Source organism: Scophthalmus maximus, chromosome 13 (assembly GCF_022379125.1).
Source record: "Scophthalmus maximus strain ysfricsl-2021 chromosome 13, ASM2237912v1, whole genome shotgun sequence".
NCBI classification, from domain to species: Eukaryota; Metazoa; Chordata; class Actinopteri; order Pleuronectiformes; family Scophthalmidae; genus Scophthalmus; species Scophthalmus maximus.
In genome coordinates, this window is record NC_061527.1 from 16,881,565 (window position 1) to 16,901,163 (window position 19,599).

General features: G+C 44.7%; 1 protein-coding gene across 1 annotated transcript in view; it reads right to left on the bottom strand.

Annotated features, from left to right (window-relative positions):
* yjefn3 (YjeF N-terminal domain containing 3) overlaps positions 1-19,163 on the bottom strand; it is a 33,977-nt gene extending 14,814 nt beyond the window's left edge. Inside the window, exon 1 of the mRNA XM_035647410.2 lies at positions 18,698-19,163. Within this exon, the coding sequence (XP_035503303.2) occupies positions 18,698-18,765 (68 nt within the window). The 5' untranslated portion in view covers positions 18,766-19,163. The remainder of the gene's footprint in view (positions 1-18,697) is intronic.
* Positions 19,164-19,599: the final 436 nt, after the last annotated feature.

Consider the following 19,599-nt stretch of genomic DNA (forward strand, 5'->3'; position numbering starts at 1 on the left):
AGCATCTTGATAACAAGGAAACGGTGACATTTCCATATGATTCAATGTCTATTTTGTTGAAGTCTATCACAGTTAATAGAAAAACAGTGCTTGAATACATTTAACTGAAATGTTTTGTGTTCTATAATTGCTGTTCTCCTGAGGAGCCGTTGTTGTGTAAGCTTCTATCCAGCATCAAATCTCTCATTAGAAAACCATTTCTGCACGTGCTGTTCATCACCAAATAAGTTACAAATACATACAAAAATGTGATTTTATATGTACATAATTTACCTGCTTCACACAATTTACGTATATTTATAATTACACACTGCCATGCAAACTTGAGGAGTAGCCTACCTTGGAATCACTCACTGGCCTCACATCCCACGGTTCACATTTATAAAGAATTGAATTAATTTAGTGAATTTGGCCTTTCCTCTGATATGAACGAGATTATAGTGGCATGAATCGGTTGGGCAGGTACAATGATTATACCATGGTCACCATTTTAGTTCAGCATATAAGCATTATGGGAATGTTGCAAGTTAAAAGTGTATTTAAAAGACAATATTGTAAGTGTTGACATTTTGACCTGATGACGGTAGATGAGAAGTCAAGTGATCTCCAAAGTCAGTAGGATTTATCAGATGGTCGTGGGACTCGTACCTTGTAAACTACACATTGACATTTCTAATTGAGCGAGATAGTATGATGTGTGGAGCACCTCAGGGTTGAATTCTGGGACCTCACCTATTCAACCCTTATATACTCCCACTGGGTCAAATCATGCATGAGAACAGTGTTGCTTACCATAACGATGCAGACGAAACTCAATTATATCGCAGCGTCTGTGCATCGACCAAATTAACGAGAGGATGTGCCAAAATGTCCTCCAACTAAACCAACAACACTGAGATTGTCTTTTGTCTTTGGTACCGAAGAAGGAAGGCTGAAAGTGGGAACAAATCTCGATTCCCTTTCTTTGAAAACTAAAAATCAACACAGAAATCTTGTTGTTATTATTGACTCTCATTTTAAGGACAAGGAAAAAGCTAATTCGTGCTTTCATTTCAGGTAGGATGGACAACTGTAATAGTCTTTTCTCGGGCCTGATCCTAATGTTCTTGTCTATTAATCCCTTAATGGTTTAGGGCCTAAGTACATCTTGTTTGTACACTTTGAACCATCTAGACCTCGTAGGTCATCGGGGACCAGTCTGCTGAGTGTTACATGGATTAAAACGTAACAAGGTGAAGCTGCATTTACTTATTGTGCTACGCATTGTTTGGAATTAATTTCTGCAGGATCTTATTCTGGCTCCCTTTAAAAACAGGCTTTTATTGACTTTCACGTTCATCTCTGTTTTTAACTGCTGCTAATAATCACACAATGACTCTTTTTTTCGGAGCGGGGTTAAAACTGATTTAAAAGAAAACATTTTTAAAGCTGCTCGTACAAAATAACAAATATATCCAATATTAGAGGATCTCTCATATAACCTTGATAACTGTCAAGTTACCATGAAGCTGGAATACCTTGACCTGGATGTGCATCACATTCTGTGGAACAAACTCCTCTGATCTCTAAGTCAACTGATCTCGCCTCATTATTCACCTCAGCTCGCCCCTTATTCCTTCCCTCTCTCCGTCTTCCTCGGTTGCTCTCGGCCTCCGATTTCGCCAGCCCCCTCTGCCGCTCTCTATCGCCTCTTCCTCTGATGAAGCTTTACACTTCACTGAGCCCGGGTGAAGGCAGATGGAGGGGCGACGCTAAAGGACACGCACAGAGACTGAGAGAGCACATGGGGGATGACTCACCCTCGTTGATTCAATCTGCTGTGTTTTTGACCTGAGGAATGCCTCGAGAGGAGAAGTGCAGAAGCCTAATGCGACTATGCGCCACTACACAAGCAGAGAGGAGAGGCTGTAGACCTATCATTACTAATTTTAAGCCTCACTTTCACCACTACCGCGGAGATAATCTCATTACAGACACACACCCTTGTTCCAGCTAAAAGGTTTTGGTAATAAGTTTAGCATCATGCTGATGGACAGTCGTGCTTATGTTCTGCACAGCATTACAGCGTGCACTATGTTGCTCAAGAATGGATCCCCTGCTGTTATAACCAGATTATCAGTGGGGGGGTTTCAGGTGTGTGTGTGTGTGTGTGTGTGTGTGTGTGTGTGTGTGTGTGTGTGTCATCTCAGGACACCTTTCATCATCAGTCCAGCCTCCTGGAGTTTGCCCCCAGGAAGTCCTGCAGCATCCAGCTAAGAGACCGAGGGGGAAAGTGGAGAGGGGAGGGCAGCAGGGAGATGCTGGACGGGTAACATCTACATGTGTTAATGTTTAGAGAACAGTGAATCATCTTTGTTCAGTTAAATTAGAATTAGAGTAAAATAAATAAAAAATACTTTAAAAAAGGCATCAGTGGGAATAGCAGCAGTGAGTGATGCATCAGTGTTGATGATCGGTTACGGGTATACACAATTTGGGGGAGTATTTTTCAGTGAATGTCGGACTGCGTCACTTGGCAATGTGTTAGCTCAGGCATCAATACAGGGTTGAAGTTCAAGCTGGTAACTTACAGCATAGGCACAGGAGAAGAGATTTGTGTGTTGTTTTTCTCAGACTTTCTGAAACCTCACGGTGGAAAATATTCCTGCACACTTTTTTTAATCCATACACACTAATTATTTCTATAGTTGCAAAACTGTATTACACATTTTGCAAACTTGACACTTTTACAAATACACAACCAGATATTTGAATGAGGTTCAAATATCTGTGAATGAGGGGGGTTTTTTTCAGGCGCACAAAAAGGTCTGGGGAAACATTTTGAGAACACCATTTCATATTTTTGGAAGAATAAAGATACATTTTATTATTTCCCTCTGCACAATTTGTTGATGGGTGGGAGGATCAGCTGCCACAGAGGTGGGAGTGTCTCAGCTGGCAGATAGGAGCGAGCCCTGTGCCACCATATGGTCCCGCTCTAACTGCCCAGCACAGGCCCCTTCATGCTGCTCAATTCTTATCAAATCAGGAGGATGCATTTGTTTCAAGTCTCCTCGGGCAATAATTTGGCTCTGGCTATATGTAGCCTGTGTGTGTGTGTGTGTGTGTGTGTGTGTGTGTGTGTGAGAGAGTGAGAAAGAGAGAGACACAATCACATCCATATGACTGTCTCCACTTGCATCATTCTTTCAAATCTGCCTTAATCAGTTTAGCTGTCTGCTCCTGCGCCTCATATCCGGCACAATGACAGAGACATTCTTGAGATAATCCTAATCAGTGGCTCCTGCCTTTTTCTGCTCTCTCGACAATAACCCATCGTGTCCCTGAGCACATGCACCTGCAGACATATAAAAGAAGATGGATAATCTTCATTTGAAGCCGCAGGTGTGAGGGCGAGCTCACTTAAGTGCTTTGTTTCGCTTGTGTGCCAATGTCCGTCCATGGGTCCACTTATTCCTCGTAGAGGAAGGATAAGGACTGAGGACCTCCCACTAATACACACACATAGGGCACACACAGATACACCAAAGCACAACACACATACATGAGTGCAGACGCACCCACATGCTACACCATCCTCTCACCTTATTCAGAATATCCATGTGTAAGTGCTGCCTCGGTTTGAGGCCAGGGGCAGTCAGCGTCACATCGAATTCACTTTCACCGTTGCAGGCTCTCGTCCCTCAGGTACGGGAGACGCAGCAGAAATGGCTAACACCATTTTCCCAGCCCGCTGGCCAGAACACAGCGGACCTTCGTGACTGAGTGACCTGAACTCTAATTACAACAATTTATCAATTGCCCCTGGGAGGAGCAGCTCGTCTCAGGAGAGCGTTTCGGCCTGGCTATAGATGTGTATGAATAAGTCTCCATCTCTCTGACCCTGTTTGAACTAACTCAGGCTCTATCTATCCACTTGTATCCAGAGAAAACATTGCACACACAGCATTAACAACTGCCAAATGTCAAGAGATTTCCTTTCTACTCAAGAACAAATGTAAGCATCGAATCCATCGTGCTTCTGTGAGACCAGCTGACGGTATTTCAGTTCACACGAGAAAAAAAAGGTGACCTATTTTTTCCCGCTCATGCACATCCCTGGTGCCATAGCAACAAAGTTGCCAGAATCATGTGAATGCACATAAAGAGCTTGTTTGAAAGAAAAAGAAAAAGAAAAAAATCGGTATGCCAATTTATATCAAAGGAAAAGAATACCTTTTCCACCAGATCAGCAGTTGCACGTATTTTTTTTTACTTCAAATACTTTTTGCAATTACCTCTCATATGAAAGCAGTTATGATCAATACATTTATATGAAATTCTGCTGCATATTGGCTGGCCCTACACTGCAGCCATTCACAACGCGAGCAGTAGAACCGGGGGAGGGAGAGAACAGACTGTTTCCTCTTCTTCACCTGATAGTGACAAGCTACTCAGGCACAGTTGCAAGGATGCAATCCCTCACGGGCTTCCCACCCACAAACACTGCCATGAAAACAAACACAACAAATTGTGGGTTTTTTTTGCAGCCATCAGACACTTAACTCCTGCACCCTTCTCTAATGTCTCAACCATCATGAGCAAGGTGCCCGGTGCCATCAATCTGACCGAATGCTATCAGATGTTAGAATAGGCAATGCCTGTTGTGCCAGCCGGAGCAGAGAGCGGCAGCATGGCGTAGAAGAATCAGTCCTCAACATGCAACGATCATAATGGCTGTTTTAGTCCACAGACAACTTGAAGGCTCACAGCAGCGCTATACGGATGTGTGTGCATGGGTGAATGTGCGTACTGTAAAGGGCTTCAAGTCAATCAGTTCAATAGGAATACAAAAGTGCTGCATAAATACAGTCCATTTAAAATTGAACTGGGTGCTCAGCACATTTTACATTTTTGGAAGATATACCGATGCAGTAAAGACTGCTACCAGAAAGAAAAATCTTATCATTTGATGAGATTACAAAAAAAAAATTTTTTTAAATGAATTAAGCAGTTGTAAGAGAGAAGTCTGAACTATTATGACAACATAATGAGAACAAGTGGAGGATATATGGGGAAGGCGGCGAGGCAGAAGACAAGGGGAGCAGGGGACAAAGTGACAGGGCATAATTAGAACCGCCGCCACTGACACGACTGGGAGACTAATAAAGCCCTGCCATGAAGAGGACCATGTTCCTACAGCCTTCTCTGCTGGATGTGGCTAAATAAATACTGTACTCCCAAACAAAGAGCTTTAAGAGTGCTTTAATGTGGCACGATGAGACATTGTTTAATCAGTGCCAGTGACCTTGTGGCTAATGTTGACTGGAAATTGATAGAATTCCCAACCAGAGGTCAAATCCCATTCTGTCTGAGATTTTTTCCCACATTGGTCTAAAATGCCACGAGGCCCCTGTGTGCAGTTCATACAACCAATTGGCTCCAGGAGTCACGGCTGGTTAGCTACAGGACACAGTGTGACAGAGTCTGGGGGAGGGGAAATATAGCAGGAAGGCAAATGTGGAGAAGGAAAGGATATAACAGATAAGGGACAGTGTACACATGTTTAAAAAGACAAACAAGTGCACCAACGTGCATATTGCTACAGAGATACAGAGGAGATGGGGATTAGTGTGGAAAATGTTTGCATCATGAATGCAGAACTAAATCTGTGGTTTACGTTTATGAGTGCGTTATGTTGTCATAGAATTATTAGATGCAGTGTTATAGGCTGACTAGACTAATCATCCATTTCATATACAGTACCAGTCAAAAGTTTGGAAACACTTTCTTATTTACTTGAATGGGAAAGCGTGTCCAAACTTTTGACTGGTACTCGTTTAGTGTTAAGTGTGCACTTAATTTATGATTATGAAAATATGAAAAATGTTTCATTAAATGACAATGGAAATGAATTGAACACAACTGACTTATGACACAATATCGATGAATCATATGTCGTCTTTCATGTGAAAGAAGTCACATAAGCATTTTGTGCGTAGAAAGCTACAGTGGAGGTGTTTCGAGTCTGAAGGGCAACTCTGCTGCAACTCTTGCATCTGTCTCTCCCTCTCTGCCAGTTCCTCCCTCGGGGAGGGGCAGCAGGGCAGCTTCAGCTGTCAAATGGAGGATTCACAGAGGGTCCGCCAAGAGGCCAGCATTTCTAATGTTATTCTGTCAGCTGTCAACGATGACAGAGAGGCGATTGTGTTTTTTCAGTTCCTTTTGTTTGCTCCAAAAAAAACCACAGTACAATGTGGAAAAAAAGGCTCAAAACATGGCCCTCCAGCGTGGGTGATGCTGATGACAAAACGTAACCACAATTTCATTCATTTTTTTCATCGCAGCCGTACTTCATCTTGGCTCCCTCGGATTAAAGACGACTAATCCGAAGAAATCTCCTTTTCCTGCGTGCACTTTTCATGGATCCATTCTGTAGCATCCCCTGATAAAAAAAAGCAAGAAGAGAGAATCCCCGAGCAAAGCCAGGGGAGGACGAGAAACACAAAACAATGCATCTGCTGCCGCTGAAAACTCTACACTTTCTTTGAACTCCCTTCACATAAATTGTTCACTGTCTCCATATCTAATCATCCTATGACAGTTACAGGAAACACGCCGCACAGAAACAGCCGAGAGCACATTCATGAGGAGCACAGCCTCAAACCACTTGAATGTCGCTGTCTCCCACTTTCTACCCAGAAGCCTTCACACCAAGCAAGAATTCGTTTCTGACACAACTGCAGATCCACACGAGTGCACCCTCACACATATACACACGCGCGCGCACACACACACACACACACACACACACACACACACACACACACACACACACACACACACACACACACACACACACACACACACACACACACACACACACACACACACACACACACACACACACACACACACACACACAATGCACAGGCCGTGTATAATTGATGAGCACATCAGTAGGGGGAACCATGAGAGGGGACCAGAGAGCCATCACATTGTAACTGGCATTCAGCCGACCTTTCGCAGCCATGCTGCCATGTGTGTATGAGGCATGTATATGTTGGTGTGTGTGTGTGGGGGGGGGGGGGGCACATGCGTGGGTGTGTTTACGATGCTTAGGTGGCAGGTGGCGGGGAGGACTGTGTGAGAGGTGAAAAGAGACCACCGCTTAACGCAGAGATGATGATGATGAAGAGAGTATTCTCCAGGGAAGCTTTGAACAAAACAACGATGTTGGTGGGAGAGTTGAAAAGAATAATGCTCTAATGAGGGCAGAGCAGCAAGGCAGACGCCGCAATAAACCTGACCAAACCAGGAGAGACTCACTTCCAGCTCCAGAGGATGAGAGCCGTGTATGTCAATCGCGGAGACATGGAAATCTTCTCTAGTGTTTCCCCCGCCCTCCCCCAAAGCAATTAGACTTTCCCCGTGGCATGGCGTTGTGTTCGTGACACACATTCACCCGACACGTGTGACAGCCTCGCGACTTCAAAAATGCATATTAAATCCAAGCTGCCGCTCAAACTCCAGCCCCAGCTTCAGACTCGCCCTTGGCGACATCCCTCACTGACGGGCGGGTTTGTCTGTTAAAGGTCTGTGTGTGTGTGTGTGTGTGTGTGTGTGTGCGTGTGTGTGCGTGTGTGTCTGTGCAGCTGAAGCCTCGGGCTACCAAAGGCTTTTGCGCTGACATGCTTGGCTGTAATGTATGCACATGTGGCATTTCCCATACATTAGGAACAGAATGTCACACAAGCTGCGCGGCCCTGGGAGCCCAGCGGGGCGTCAATGTGTGAGAAGCGGTGGATTCCTGTGTGCCCGCGTGCGCGTGTAAGTCCTTAAACGTGGTGCCCGTGTGTATTCTGCAAGTGTAGCCCATCCTCCTCGCCTCCCTCCAAGACGATTAGGAAGTTAAAGAGCAACAGCAGCAGGGGGAGAAGGAGGTACAATGCAGACGTGTGACATGCAGGAGGAACCTTCACGCATCACGGGCTTTCTGTCACTGCTGCCTACTCAGACACCCCCATCGACTCCCACTGGTTTGTTCCAGTATAACCATCTGGCAGCTGTTGGACTCTAATGATGAAATTTACACCAGACACACCCTGGCGGACCCTCGCATACTCACGCATGCGGACTATGCGAGTGTCCACTGGGGTCTGTTTGATGTAAATTTCATGATTGTCTCAGGTATCAGTGTGAATGGTGCGAGTTAATCAGCCTCCTCCCCCTGTTGGCTGATGTGAGTGGCTTGGTGATTGGTGGTCATTGTGAGTTTGCATTTCATCCTGAGAGCAGCGTGTATTATGTTTATTTATATTTCCATCCGTCCAAACCGTGTTGGAGTGATCTGCGCAGGTCCTGCTTCTGGCATTGTGGGTGGTCCAATTGATTTGGACAGCGTGACCGTTTCCCCAGAGTGCTCCATTTGACTCAGAGTCACAGACTGGTGTATATTATACTGCTTTTCTGGTCTGCTTGGAGTCCACCACGTCAGCACATAACACTAGGTTGTGTGTGAGGCAATACCAGCCTCAAACACAACCATTATCTCTGGTATCACTGGCTATTGTCATGAGTGTGTCATGGAGGACATTATTGGTTATTATCATCATTCTAAAGAGTGAAAGAATGGGATACGGGGGATACTTTAGATGGCATTAAGCACTGTTTCGATAGCTGCAGCCCGGCAGCAGCAGCAGAGGAGTGGTTGATGAGCCACGGTGAATCTGAGGCGATAAGTATTCATTGCTTAAAGGTTTGGATAATATTAGTTGGGGACAGGGTCGATATTACATGTAAATTTCAGCGGTTGATCATAGAGGGATGTTATTCGTCTGGACAGGCTGGCTGTGGTTGCCGTGGTGCTGGACTCGCTCATGACAAGAGCAGAGTGAAGGACTCTATACAAAGTGCAGTCTTTTCGTGGACAATGCCCACCACCCACTGGCACAGCACCTCCACAAGGCGGAGGAGGACGTTCAGTAGCAGACTGTCTCAGTCCTGCTCCACTGACAGGCCGAATTACTCATTTGTTCCCCAGGGCACAAGACTCTTCAACGCCTCCCAGTAATGGTGGCGACTGAACGCTCACCTCCATTCTGCTACTGCTGTACCCTTTTTGCATAACTACTACATCTATATATATATATATATTTGATTGAATGATAACTTTTGTACTCAACCACTCAATCTTTTTAATTCTCAGACGATAAATTGATATTGTGTTTAAAGAATTTAAAAGATAGCGTGGCTGAGTACAAAAGTCATCATTCAGTTATCAAATATTATCAAACGATCAAAGATCATTTTTCCTTCATCTACCAGCTGAACGACAATAAAGGCAACGTATGGCAACAGAGAGCCGACCTGGTATGTTGAGGGTTGGTAGAGTTTACTCACACAAACACGCCAGTTCAAATAAAACTGAAAAATGCAAAGCATTCTACATTTGATGCCAAATGTATGCCAATCCCCCAGAGAACATTAAACACATGAAGAGACAAACCCGGGGGCCAAAGGGTTTTAGCTTCAACATATGAATGGTCCAAAAAAAGTCAACGTCAGAGAGGAGTGAGGAAGCAGAACAGACCATCTACGGAATACATGCAATGGATGTTGATTCAGGTGCAGACGCAGTTAGAATTTGTTAGGATGAATAGGAGTATGGTAAGTAAGAGGCTGGTTAATCAGTGTGGGAGTGGGTGGAAATCGTATGCATTAATGTGTTAATGTATGCTCATGTTTATGTATGCACATATGTGTGTGTGTTAGGTTTGAAGTGCCCAGGGATCAGTGAGCAGGACTGAAACTAAAGGATGTTACACATCCAGTGTGAACGAAGTTCAGGCTCCTCTATCAAAGCTCCATGTCAGGGATTCCTTGATATGCCACCAGATCACGGTCCATTACAGCGACCATCCACTCTCCTGATGAGAGGTAAGACTAGGAATGTCTTGATATCATGGCAACAATTATCAGACACTGCAAGCGTAGAAACCACATCCCTGGCTGCCAGAGGAAGACGAGGTAGATAGATGTGAGCCCTAAAAAACAAAGGGGTGTATTTTTTGAAGCATATCTCGGAAAAATAAAAGGCTAAGCGACAACTCCCGTCCATCATTCAGTGCCTTTTCCCATCATCCTTTTCTCTCCCACCCGTCCTCTCCTCCCCAGGGTCTTGATCTGCTCTATCTCCCGCTAAACATTTAGTTGATTGTCGGTTGATTCCTCTGTCTGCCTCACCGGGTTTGCCGTCTTCCCCGCTGCGCCGCTCCCTCGGCACCGCCGTTAACCCGCTGGCTCAGGAGCCACCGGGGAGTCTGGCCGTAGCACCTATCCATCAAAGTATCCGGGAGAAAAAGAACTGTCCAGCACCGCTCCTGAATGTCTCATTATAGATGCCAGGAAAGGACTGAAAAAAAAAAAATACACCTGAGCCAGGGCTCAGAGCCGTTGCTAGGCAAGGACAAAACTAAAAACGCGTAATATATCTGTTATTAAGTGCCGGACAAACATAATAATTCCAGTGAAATAATTCTGAATCGCAACCAACCCTTCCAAACAAACGATAGAGTTTCCTGTGAGCTATCATGTACGATATACAATCAACACACGAGGCAAAGTCATTTTTTAGTATAATCTCGACTTTCTGAAGGCACACTTCAGTTCTGTTTCTACAATCCGTCAGAGAACAGGGAGGACACGGTAAACAACAACACGGCCATATAAAAGAAAAGATGAGTCATTTACATAATCAGAATTCTGCGACGGTGTTCCTCCGAGGGGTAAACAAAACTGAGCCATAATCAGGACTCAACAGAGCAAGACGGTGAACCCAATTACTGAAAACCGGGAGAGCATTCCTGGCTGCGAGCAGTGGCACACACTCGCAAACGCACGCCCGTACACACACACAGCTGGAGAGGACACACACTCACACAGACACGCAAATGCACTTTTACAGAAAGAAATACATCAGCCCCGTTAGAATTCATATCACATGTCAACTCCTCGCTTTTCACAGTCCGCTTCTTGTGTCGCTCCCTCTCTCCTTCTGCCAATTCAATTTCCTTTTCAATCACGTACCGCTGGAACTGCTAAACAGCAAGAACGCGGAGAGCACAGTTTCATCACAAGCGCGCGCGCGCTCTCACGCCAGGGTGCAAAAAAAAACGTGATGAAAACTCGTTCAATTAGCCCATACAGAGCTCGAGTTGTGCCGTGTTCCGTTACAGGGCTTGGACAAAAAGATCGCCCGATCATCTTTTTCTCAGTCGCGCCGGCAAAATCCATCGCTGTGGCAAGGAGGCCTCGGTGGTTTCTATGGCAGCTGGTGAGAAAGTAACGTGAGTGACAAGTGGCAATAGCTGACAAAAAAGTGAGGGCGCGATCCTATTATCAGGTTTACCGATCCCCAACTGTTATTCATTTTTTCTTCCCATCCTTCTTGGTCTCTCTCTGCATCTCTCTCTTCAGTAGAGACGACGAGAGGCCAGTTGCCAGCGGGAATCACCATGAGAACAGTCCCGCTTCTCGCTGCATTCCTCAGGGAAGCTCTGACCGCTGTCCACAAGTCACCCACAGGGGTCATGTGAAGAAAGAAAGAAGGGAAGGAAGAAATTCGAGGTGGAGAACTTGTTGTCCACCATTTAAGAAAAAATATGTCTACCGGTAAAAACAAAAAGGCTTGCGATGAGTCGCATCGCATTACATGAGTCCGGTAATGTTTTTATACTGTAGAAATGGTAACCTGACTCCACTGAAGATACTCTGCGTTGACTCTTTTATAATGATCTCAAGTTGCTGCTCGACCGAGAGGCGAGTGTTGGGGAATGTTCTGTGCTGCCTGTTGACGTGCTTAAGAGGGAAGGTTTAATCTTCAGCTCGGGCGCCTTATGGGATGCCCCGTGGCGCCGACTTTATTCAGACAGAGACAGAGAGTTTCTATGGCGATAGACGCGGAGACACTGAGATGAGGTAACAACACGTGGCCTGACAGGGTCGAGTACGTCAGACGGGGACGGGGAGGTTCATGGACGTCTCTGTCACCGTTCACCTGTGATCCCATTCAGAAGTCTCCTCTGAGCTCGGTAAATAAATACTTCTGCTCCAAGACCTCGGTTTTCCGGATTCAGCATCAACTTCATCAGCTTCTCCATGGCAACGAGGAGATAGAAAGTCTGAGAGTCTGCCCTTACCGACTTGCTTTGGAGATGTCCGGAGACCCCAGGGCCATCACGGTATGTAGGGATCTCCCAGGAAGTCATGTAGAAGGCCTCCCTGACGCCTCTACTGAAGCGATACGACATTCTGAAATGTCATCGCTTACTTGTGTAAGTCAGACTTACAGACGAGGGGCTGGAGGCAAATAATGAGGCAGGTTCAGGTAAGCACCCTGTAAGCTGTAAAATGTCCAACAAGTCTGAAGAGGAATAAAGTGTCGGGGCAAAATTCAAACCCAGCAGGTAAACAGACTTGAATCCTACGGCTTGGACGACTTGACCCACTGTCGCCTTCCCTGTCTTAAATTTGGGGTCATCACCACTTATAATGTAACCAACACATCTCTAGTAATGAAGTAATAAAGACTTTGTGCTTTGCTTTTACCATCTAGAAAGATGCTTTGGAATAAGACAAGGGGGGTGACTAAGATTTCACTATTATCTGTGCAATATTTGGAGCGCTTTTTTTAAAATATGGAACCCGTAGGCCAACAACATCACAAGCAAGTTAATCTCTGCTCCCACTAAGGAGCTAATGAACGCTGCCTGCTGATCACAACGGGCGGAACAAGTTTTTATTTTAAAAACTTTCCGCTTCATTATGTGATATGTAACACAAAGAGACTGATAAAGGGATGGATTTCAAAATGTGATTATTTTTGCAGAATATATTTGTAACTGATGTGTACGGTGGCCATATTTTGGAAAAACATAGGCTTGTTTCAAATTCAATCGTTTCTCTCACAGTTGTCATTCTTACATTTGAAAATGTTTGCATATTTTCACTCACAATTTGTCCAAACTAAGCAGTGAAGAAGAAACAGGGAAGGTTGATCGACAGAGATTTGTTTCCAGGACAGTTAGGCTACTTCCTCACCTTTTACCTTTGTCTATATTACAAACAAACAAAGAGCAGAGTTACCAAAAAGTAGCCCATGGTCATGACACCCTCGTCAATAATAATTCATAGTGGTCCATCGAGAGTCCGTAGCCAGGCAGCTATACCTGAAATGTTATTGGGGAACAGCAAACCTGAGAACATTATGGACTGAAAAAAACTTCATGGCGGTATCTGTGAGGGATTGATGGCAGATGGCGAGATGGGTGGACACTAAAATTGTCCTACTCAGGAGGATTCGAGAAAAGAAATGTCAGATGATTTAAGCGACCTTCCTCTTCTGTCACTTTACTCTCAGAAGAAATGAATCTTTAAACCACATAAGCCTTCACGATTGACTGTTCTGTCAGTGTGCTCGAGACAGGGTTTGACGGATAAATTCCTGCGCGTTAATGTCACTCAAAAATAAATGCCTGCGCACGTGTACACTGCGGTTTGGGAACAAAGCCAGTAGACAAATATACTAATCAATTCTTCAAAAATCTAGCCCACACTTGAAATCAATAATGCAAAACAAGACTAGAGCTCATGCTGGGTATAGGGCACTAATGACGCTTACAGAGGCGTGACATCTTTACTGTTAATTATTGTTATTATTCTCTTGAGCTGTACAATAAATTGTGTATGTTTGCTCTAATTGCAGCAAACTTCTACATCTGGTAGTTTTTTAAACCAGAATACACACATACACGTGTCTGTATTTTAGACTGCTGATGTATGAACATTTAGAGATATAACAGAGGGGTCATCTCATGGGTTCTTCTTCAAATCTCACCTTCATTATTGTAATGGTAACAGAAGCACAAGGGCGACAGGGGCACAATTCACAAAACTTCTTTTTTTAAACTGCCTAATACCAACCACCATCCTCATCTACACACATACACATAGAGATACACACTCCTATAATCCCCCCTCTCTTTTCTTTCCTTTGCTCTCTCATACCTGTCAGCTTTCCAAATGTACCTTGGTAAACAAAATATCCAGCAAAGGCTTACACATTATGACAATGCATTCTGTCTGAATGTATTAAAGACTGTATAAATATCATCTAAGAATGTAAAGTTGCACACACACACACACACACACACACACACACACACAACCCACACAACCCACATTTGCATTCAAGCTCATACATTTACACGTGCTTTGATTTGGTGAATCAGATTTTTTTTTTCTTGGTAAACATTCTGAGTAAAAAGAATAAACACTTGAAATGAAAGTCAGACATCCAGAAGGCTGTTTCAAGAAAAAAAACATGTTTTTTTTCATTTATCGTGGGTCTAATTAATTAATTAAGGCCATGATCTCCATTTTTCCTCACCAATTTCATTTATCTTGGTAAGAATAGGAACAAACGTCAACAATGGAGCCAGAAAGTGGCTCTGGCACATTACTAAAATACCATATGAAATATATCACATTCAAGCAGCAGTTAGAGTTAGATTACCGGCAGTTAATTGACCTGCCAAATCAAATAATGGTGTGTTCCTAATAATAACTCTGTGCCCTGTTTCACTGAGTCCAATGAAAGCCCCCGTCATTACTGAAAGTTTTCAGCACTTTTATACCTTCGGGGAAAAAAGAAGTGATCTGAAACCAGAAGCTTATGAGCACAATGGCCCAGTCACACTACGGGTGTCAGCTAACTGAAGTCCCCTAATAACCCAGCCCCAATTCTGCGTCCCGCTGCAAAAAACAACAACATGTAGCTCGTCAAAATGCAAAACTCAAGGCTACAAAATGGCAGCTCGCAAACCTACAGGTGACGTCACAGTGGGCTGCAACTTTGTTTCCCCTCAAAGGGATTCATTTTAATTTCTTACTTATACCACATTCTACTTATGTGTCATCCTACCTTAGCCGCCGTATCCACAAATTCAAGAATATGGCGGTGGTCCCTCCCCTTCCGCGAGTCAGTAGGGAGACTGTTGAGTGTGAGAAGCGTCGCATCGTTTTACACTCAACTTTTTGACTGTTTTGAGTGTGAGAATGGAAGTTCTCAAATAAGAGACACGACATAGATACTAACTGGTGTAAATTACTACAGGGTAGTGTCTCAAATCAAACACGGTCTTGCCAAGAAGGCAACCATTGAGGGTGGGCAGCATCCAGCGTTTCACTCGAATCTTTTGATTGTGCTCTTAAACCAATGCCGACTTAACCCCAGCATGTGGGCATCAGTGGGAGCACGATGAAGTGCAGCCTCAGAGTCAAGCCTCAGAGACGACGCTCAGCTTTAATGACCGCTGAATTACAGTGGTTTGGAACCTCACAATCGAACGCCTACCTCGAGTTAGGTTCCCCAAGGAACCTGGATGTGGTAGTGTAAATTTCGCTGAGAGCTGTCTGGTTACATCTTTGATTACGTTATCTCACACTTTACCATGATACGATGCTACTTACGAGGCAAAGAGTAGAAATGGCAGACTCACCGTAGATCCTGCCATTTATTTGAAACCAGTCCTCATTCAAACACTCAAACATCGTAACGGAGAGTTCTTTTCGGCTAATCTGATTTAAATGGAGGAGGGAAATTGTGGACAAGCACTGGTAGCAAATCATCTCTCCCCTCCTTTCTCCCGCTGTGCATCTCCACCTCTCTATCCCAGCCATTACATTTGGCCTATGAATGCCGAACGCCGGAGCCGTCACTGGGAAATGGAGCTGCCATCATGGGAACAGGTGGCAGGGATCTGACGGGAGGGAGGCGAGGCAAGGTAAAGGAATATCAATAAGCCCAATATGCAACGTTGCCGAGAAAGGAAAGGCATTAAGGCAAAGCAGGTGCTGTAAAGTCAGACAGCTTGAATCACTGGCAGCAGGTCTAAGACTCTGTGCGACTGGCCCCAGACCCCAGGTGTGGTGGGCAAAAGGGGAAAGGTGCACCAAAGAGTCCGAACTGCCAGAGCAAAGGAGGAAAATAAATGAAATCAGAAAGAAGTGTGTAAACAACACCCAACGGAGCGTCGTATTATCCAGTGTAATGCTTAGATTGGAACAAGTGTGGGATATTGTGCGGGCAGATGTTACAGTATTTGTCGAGTCACTCTTAAAATAAAAGATACCTGTGAGTTTCTAAATCCGGAGTGGCTCAGAAAACATTCAGGCTTTTGCAGTCAGACAGTTTCAGGTCTTCCCCGCTCTTAGGAGGACATCATTTGACGGATACAACTGAACAAGTAGTAGTGAGACAAAGACGAGAAGGAGCATTGCGTCCTGGGCTAATAATATCCCCTGTTTAACATTAATCATGGAGTTTACAGTCCCAGACAGTAATTATCTCCAAATGTTCCTTAATTCTTAAAATCCTCAACAAGCAAACCTTTTGCATAAACAGGTTGCTATGACAGCGGCGTGTCAGCTATTTAATTGATTGGCAACAACCATGGATATATATATTGTATCTATATATCATTGTAGATTGAATTATCACAGGATATCTAAACAGTGAATTGATTATGAGCGTGACGGATATACAAGTTCATACAACATGTTTGCATACGTGCACGTGCACACACATGACTTCTGACGAAGACGGTCACTCAATTTCAAATAGCTGCTCCGACGTCGACGCACATGAGAAGAATGTAAATGCAGGCAGCACAAAGAGCGCAATTATGTACATGGTTGAGATTATTGAGGATAGATTTGATATACATACGCTGATTGCCATGGCGTTGATGTGAAACAGACAGGAGTCGGGGGCTAAGAGCAGTTACATCAGTGACGGCGTGTGCGAGGGTTACGTCAGATACATGAGTCACGGCGAAGACACACTGTTCTGTACGAAGACGTGCACACATTCTGTAACATCAACCAGGAGCTTACGGAAAGATTTACTGTATATTTATAAATGATCAAAAGGAAAATGATGAAAACATCTGTCTAGGCTACACAAGGCACATCCAGTTTGAAATTGGATGTGTTCATTTACAGTAGACTGAGCAGAGACAAAAAAAAAAACAGAAACAAACAACAAGGCCACAAGCTTTCAGGCATTTACACACTAATCTTGTCATCACAGCACGGACTATCAACATCAAAGTGGTTTTGGTGTCCGCCGCTGTCTGCGTCCCTTTTCACAGGCTATCATACCATGATAGGAGAGATACACAAAAGGCTACACTAGTTAGAGATATCAGCTTTTCTACTCCATTTCCCCGTTGTCCAAACCTGCGCGTCTGCCTAGGCCACAATTTGGTCGCAGATTAGGGTGAGTGATGCCGGTGGCGGCCAATTGCCTCAAGCGGAGACGAGGAGTGGGTGAGGACGGACGAACTCACTCCTTTCTCACCTGCTGTGCTTTTGTTTTTTGGATCATTTCCTAAACCTTTTATGCTTTAACCCTGTGACTGACTCATTTGACATCACCTGAGGTAATTCATCAGACGACGATGAAAACATTTGAACTACCCTTTAACTGCGGTGCCCAAATTCACATTTAGTTTTGAGCAATCAATGAGAAGATTTTTTTTTTATGTCCTAACAATTTGGGACATGCAGCTGCATCAGATCTGCAAATTCTAATTCTGTGGGGGGAAAAAGTTGGAACCAAACTCTGGCTTCAATTAGCCTCAGCCAGACCCATAGAAATATGTCAAATACTGCTCTAAATACTGGAAACCCCAAAAATGAACTGGCTGTAGATTGTTTCTCTCTTCTTTTTTTGGCTGTGCTGCCTTTTTTTGATGTTTCAAATGTTTGATTGAGATGGCGGAACGCTGTTTACCTACTGTGCATCCCGGTTGGACTGCAGACCATAATAATCTGAAGTGGAACCAAACAGAGTAATCAATATGTGCATGTGCCCTTTGTGTGTGACCATACCACCGGTTGAAAAATGATTCGCCTGAGTATCGGAATCCTGTATGCGTGTCCACAAACACCATCCAGCGCACACAGACACATTATAATGCATATCTCTCTTTCTGTCACTCTGTGCGACAGAGGCAGTCACGGGGCACAAACACAACCACCTTCAGCTGCAGAACGAACCGAGTATCCGTCTGATCCACAGAGATCCTGAAGCATCAGACTATTGACTTGATATGTGGCCACGTAATGCCAAATTAAATGGCCTCCTAACTCAATAATAGCTCATAAGTGTAATGCAATTTGAGGATTTGGTGGAGAGGAATGAGAACGACATACGGAAATTCAAGACTGGCGAGGCAAAGTAGGATTTGCCTGGGATGGACCAAGATCTTGCTGCAGGCATCTTCATCGTCACCAGCAGTGTGGGTGACGTACATCATTGACATCTCTCTTGTCGTGATCACATTATCCTCTAAAAGTTTTGCTCTGACTCCAACAGACCGCTCATACCAAGAGTTCTCCCGGTTCCAACAAGAAGATCTGGATGTTCCTCTCCCCGCTCTAATTCTGCCCGCCACTATCTATCTCTCTCCGGACAGGGCATTGATTTAAGAGCAGTTCCCGTCCACCTGTGTCACTGTGAAGAGTGTAAGAGCAGAACAAAACCAAAACCAAAACAGTGCGCGCCAGAGATGATGGAGCAGAGCAGCGACAGAACAGATGAGCAGCGGGAGCATGGCAGAGATGCAGGAGATGAACACGGGCAGGTGCCTACCTGAGGTAACGTAACGGTTCTATGGTTTCAGCCTCTGCCTCAGCCGAGCTGTGGTTCATCTTGTCCATCTGTTTTTCACACAGCACGTCTGAGCAAAATGTGAGAACGGGAGAGCTGTGCCGCTCCAAAGAAAAGAGCACTTCCGTCCCTTCTCCCTGTGACTCTGATTCTCTCTGTCTCTCTCTCTCTCTTTTTTGTTCCTCCTGGGAGCAGCCTGGGAATCTCAATGGGCTGCGGCTCCTGATTGGTGCAGACACAGGAAGATAATCACTGGCTGCTGCTCCTCACTGCCTCTCGCCCCTGTGTCCCTGCCTCTCCTCTCGGTCTCTGTTCCCCCTGTGGCCCCAGCTGGCTCCCGGTATCAGCTGCACTCACCGGCCGGGAGCGCCAGCCAATTAAAGACTGGAGAGGCGCGGCGCTCGCCGGCTGATTGGCTCAGGGCTGCCGCGATCTTCGCTGCTCAGACATCCAGGGTGCATATATATGTGTGTGTGTGTGTGTGTGTGTGTGTGTGTGTGCGTGCGTGCGTGCGTGCGTGCGTGTATAAATATCTTTTTCTTTTTTCTCTTTTGCATTTTCTATTTAGTTTAGTTGTTTTTAGGTCAGTTGGTAATTTTAGACCGGGGGGGGGGGGGTATATATAAAATATATATATATATATATATGAAATAATAATAATAATAATATAGATTAAATGAAGGATGGAAAAAATCAAATAAATCTGGTCACATGCTGCATCCAATCCTCCCCGTGGGCTCCTCCTCCATCTCCTCCCCCAAACGTTCTTGATGGATAGAAAAGGGCACAAGCCCTGAGCTATCCTCCAAGCCCAGGTCTATACTACTACTACTGCTACTACATTCACGAGTTACTCCTCGGTGGCAGAAGGATCCCTCGATGCG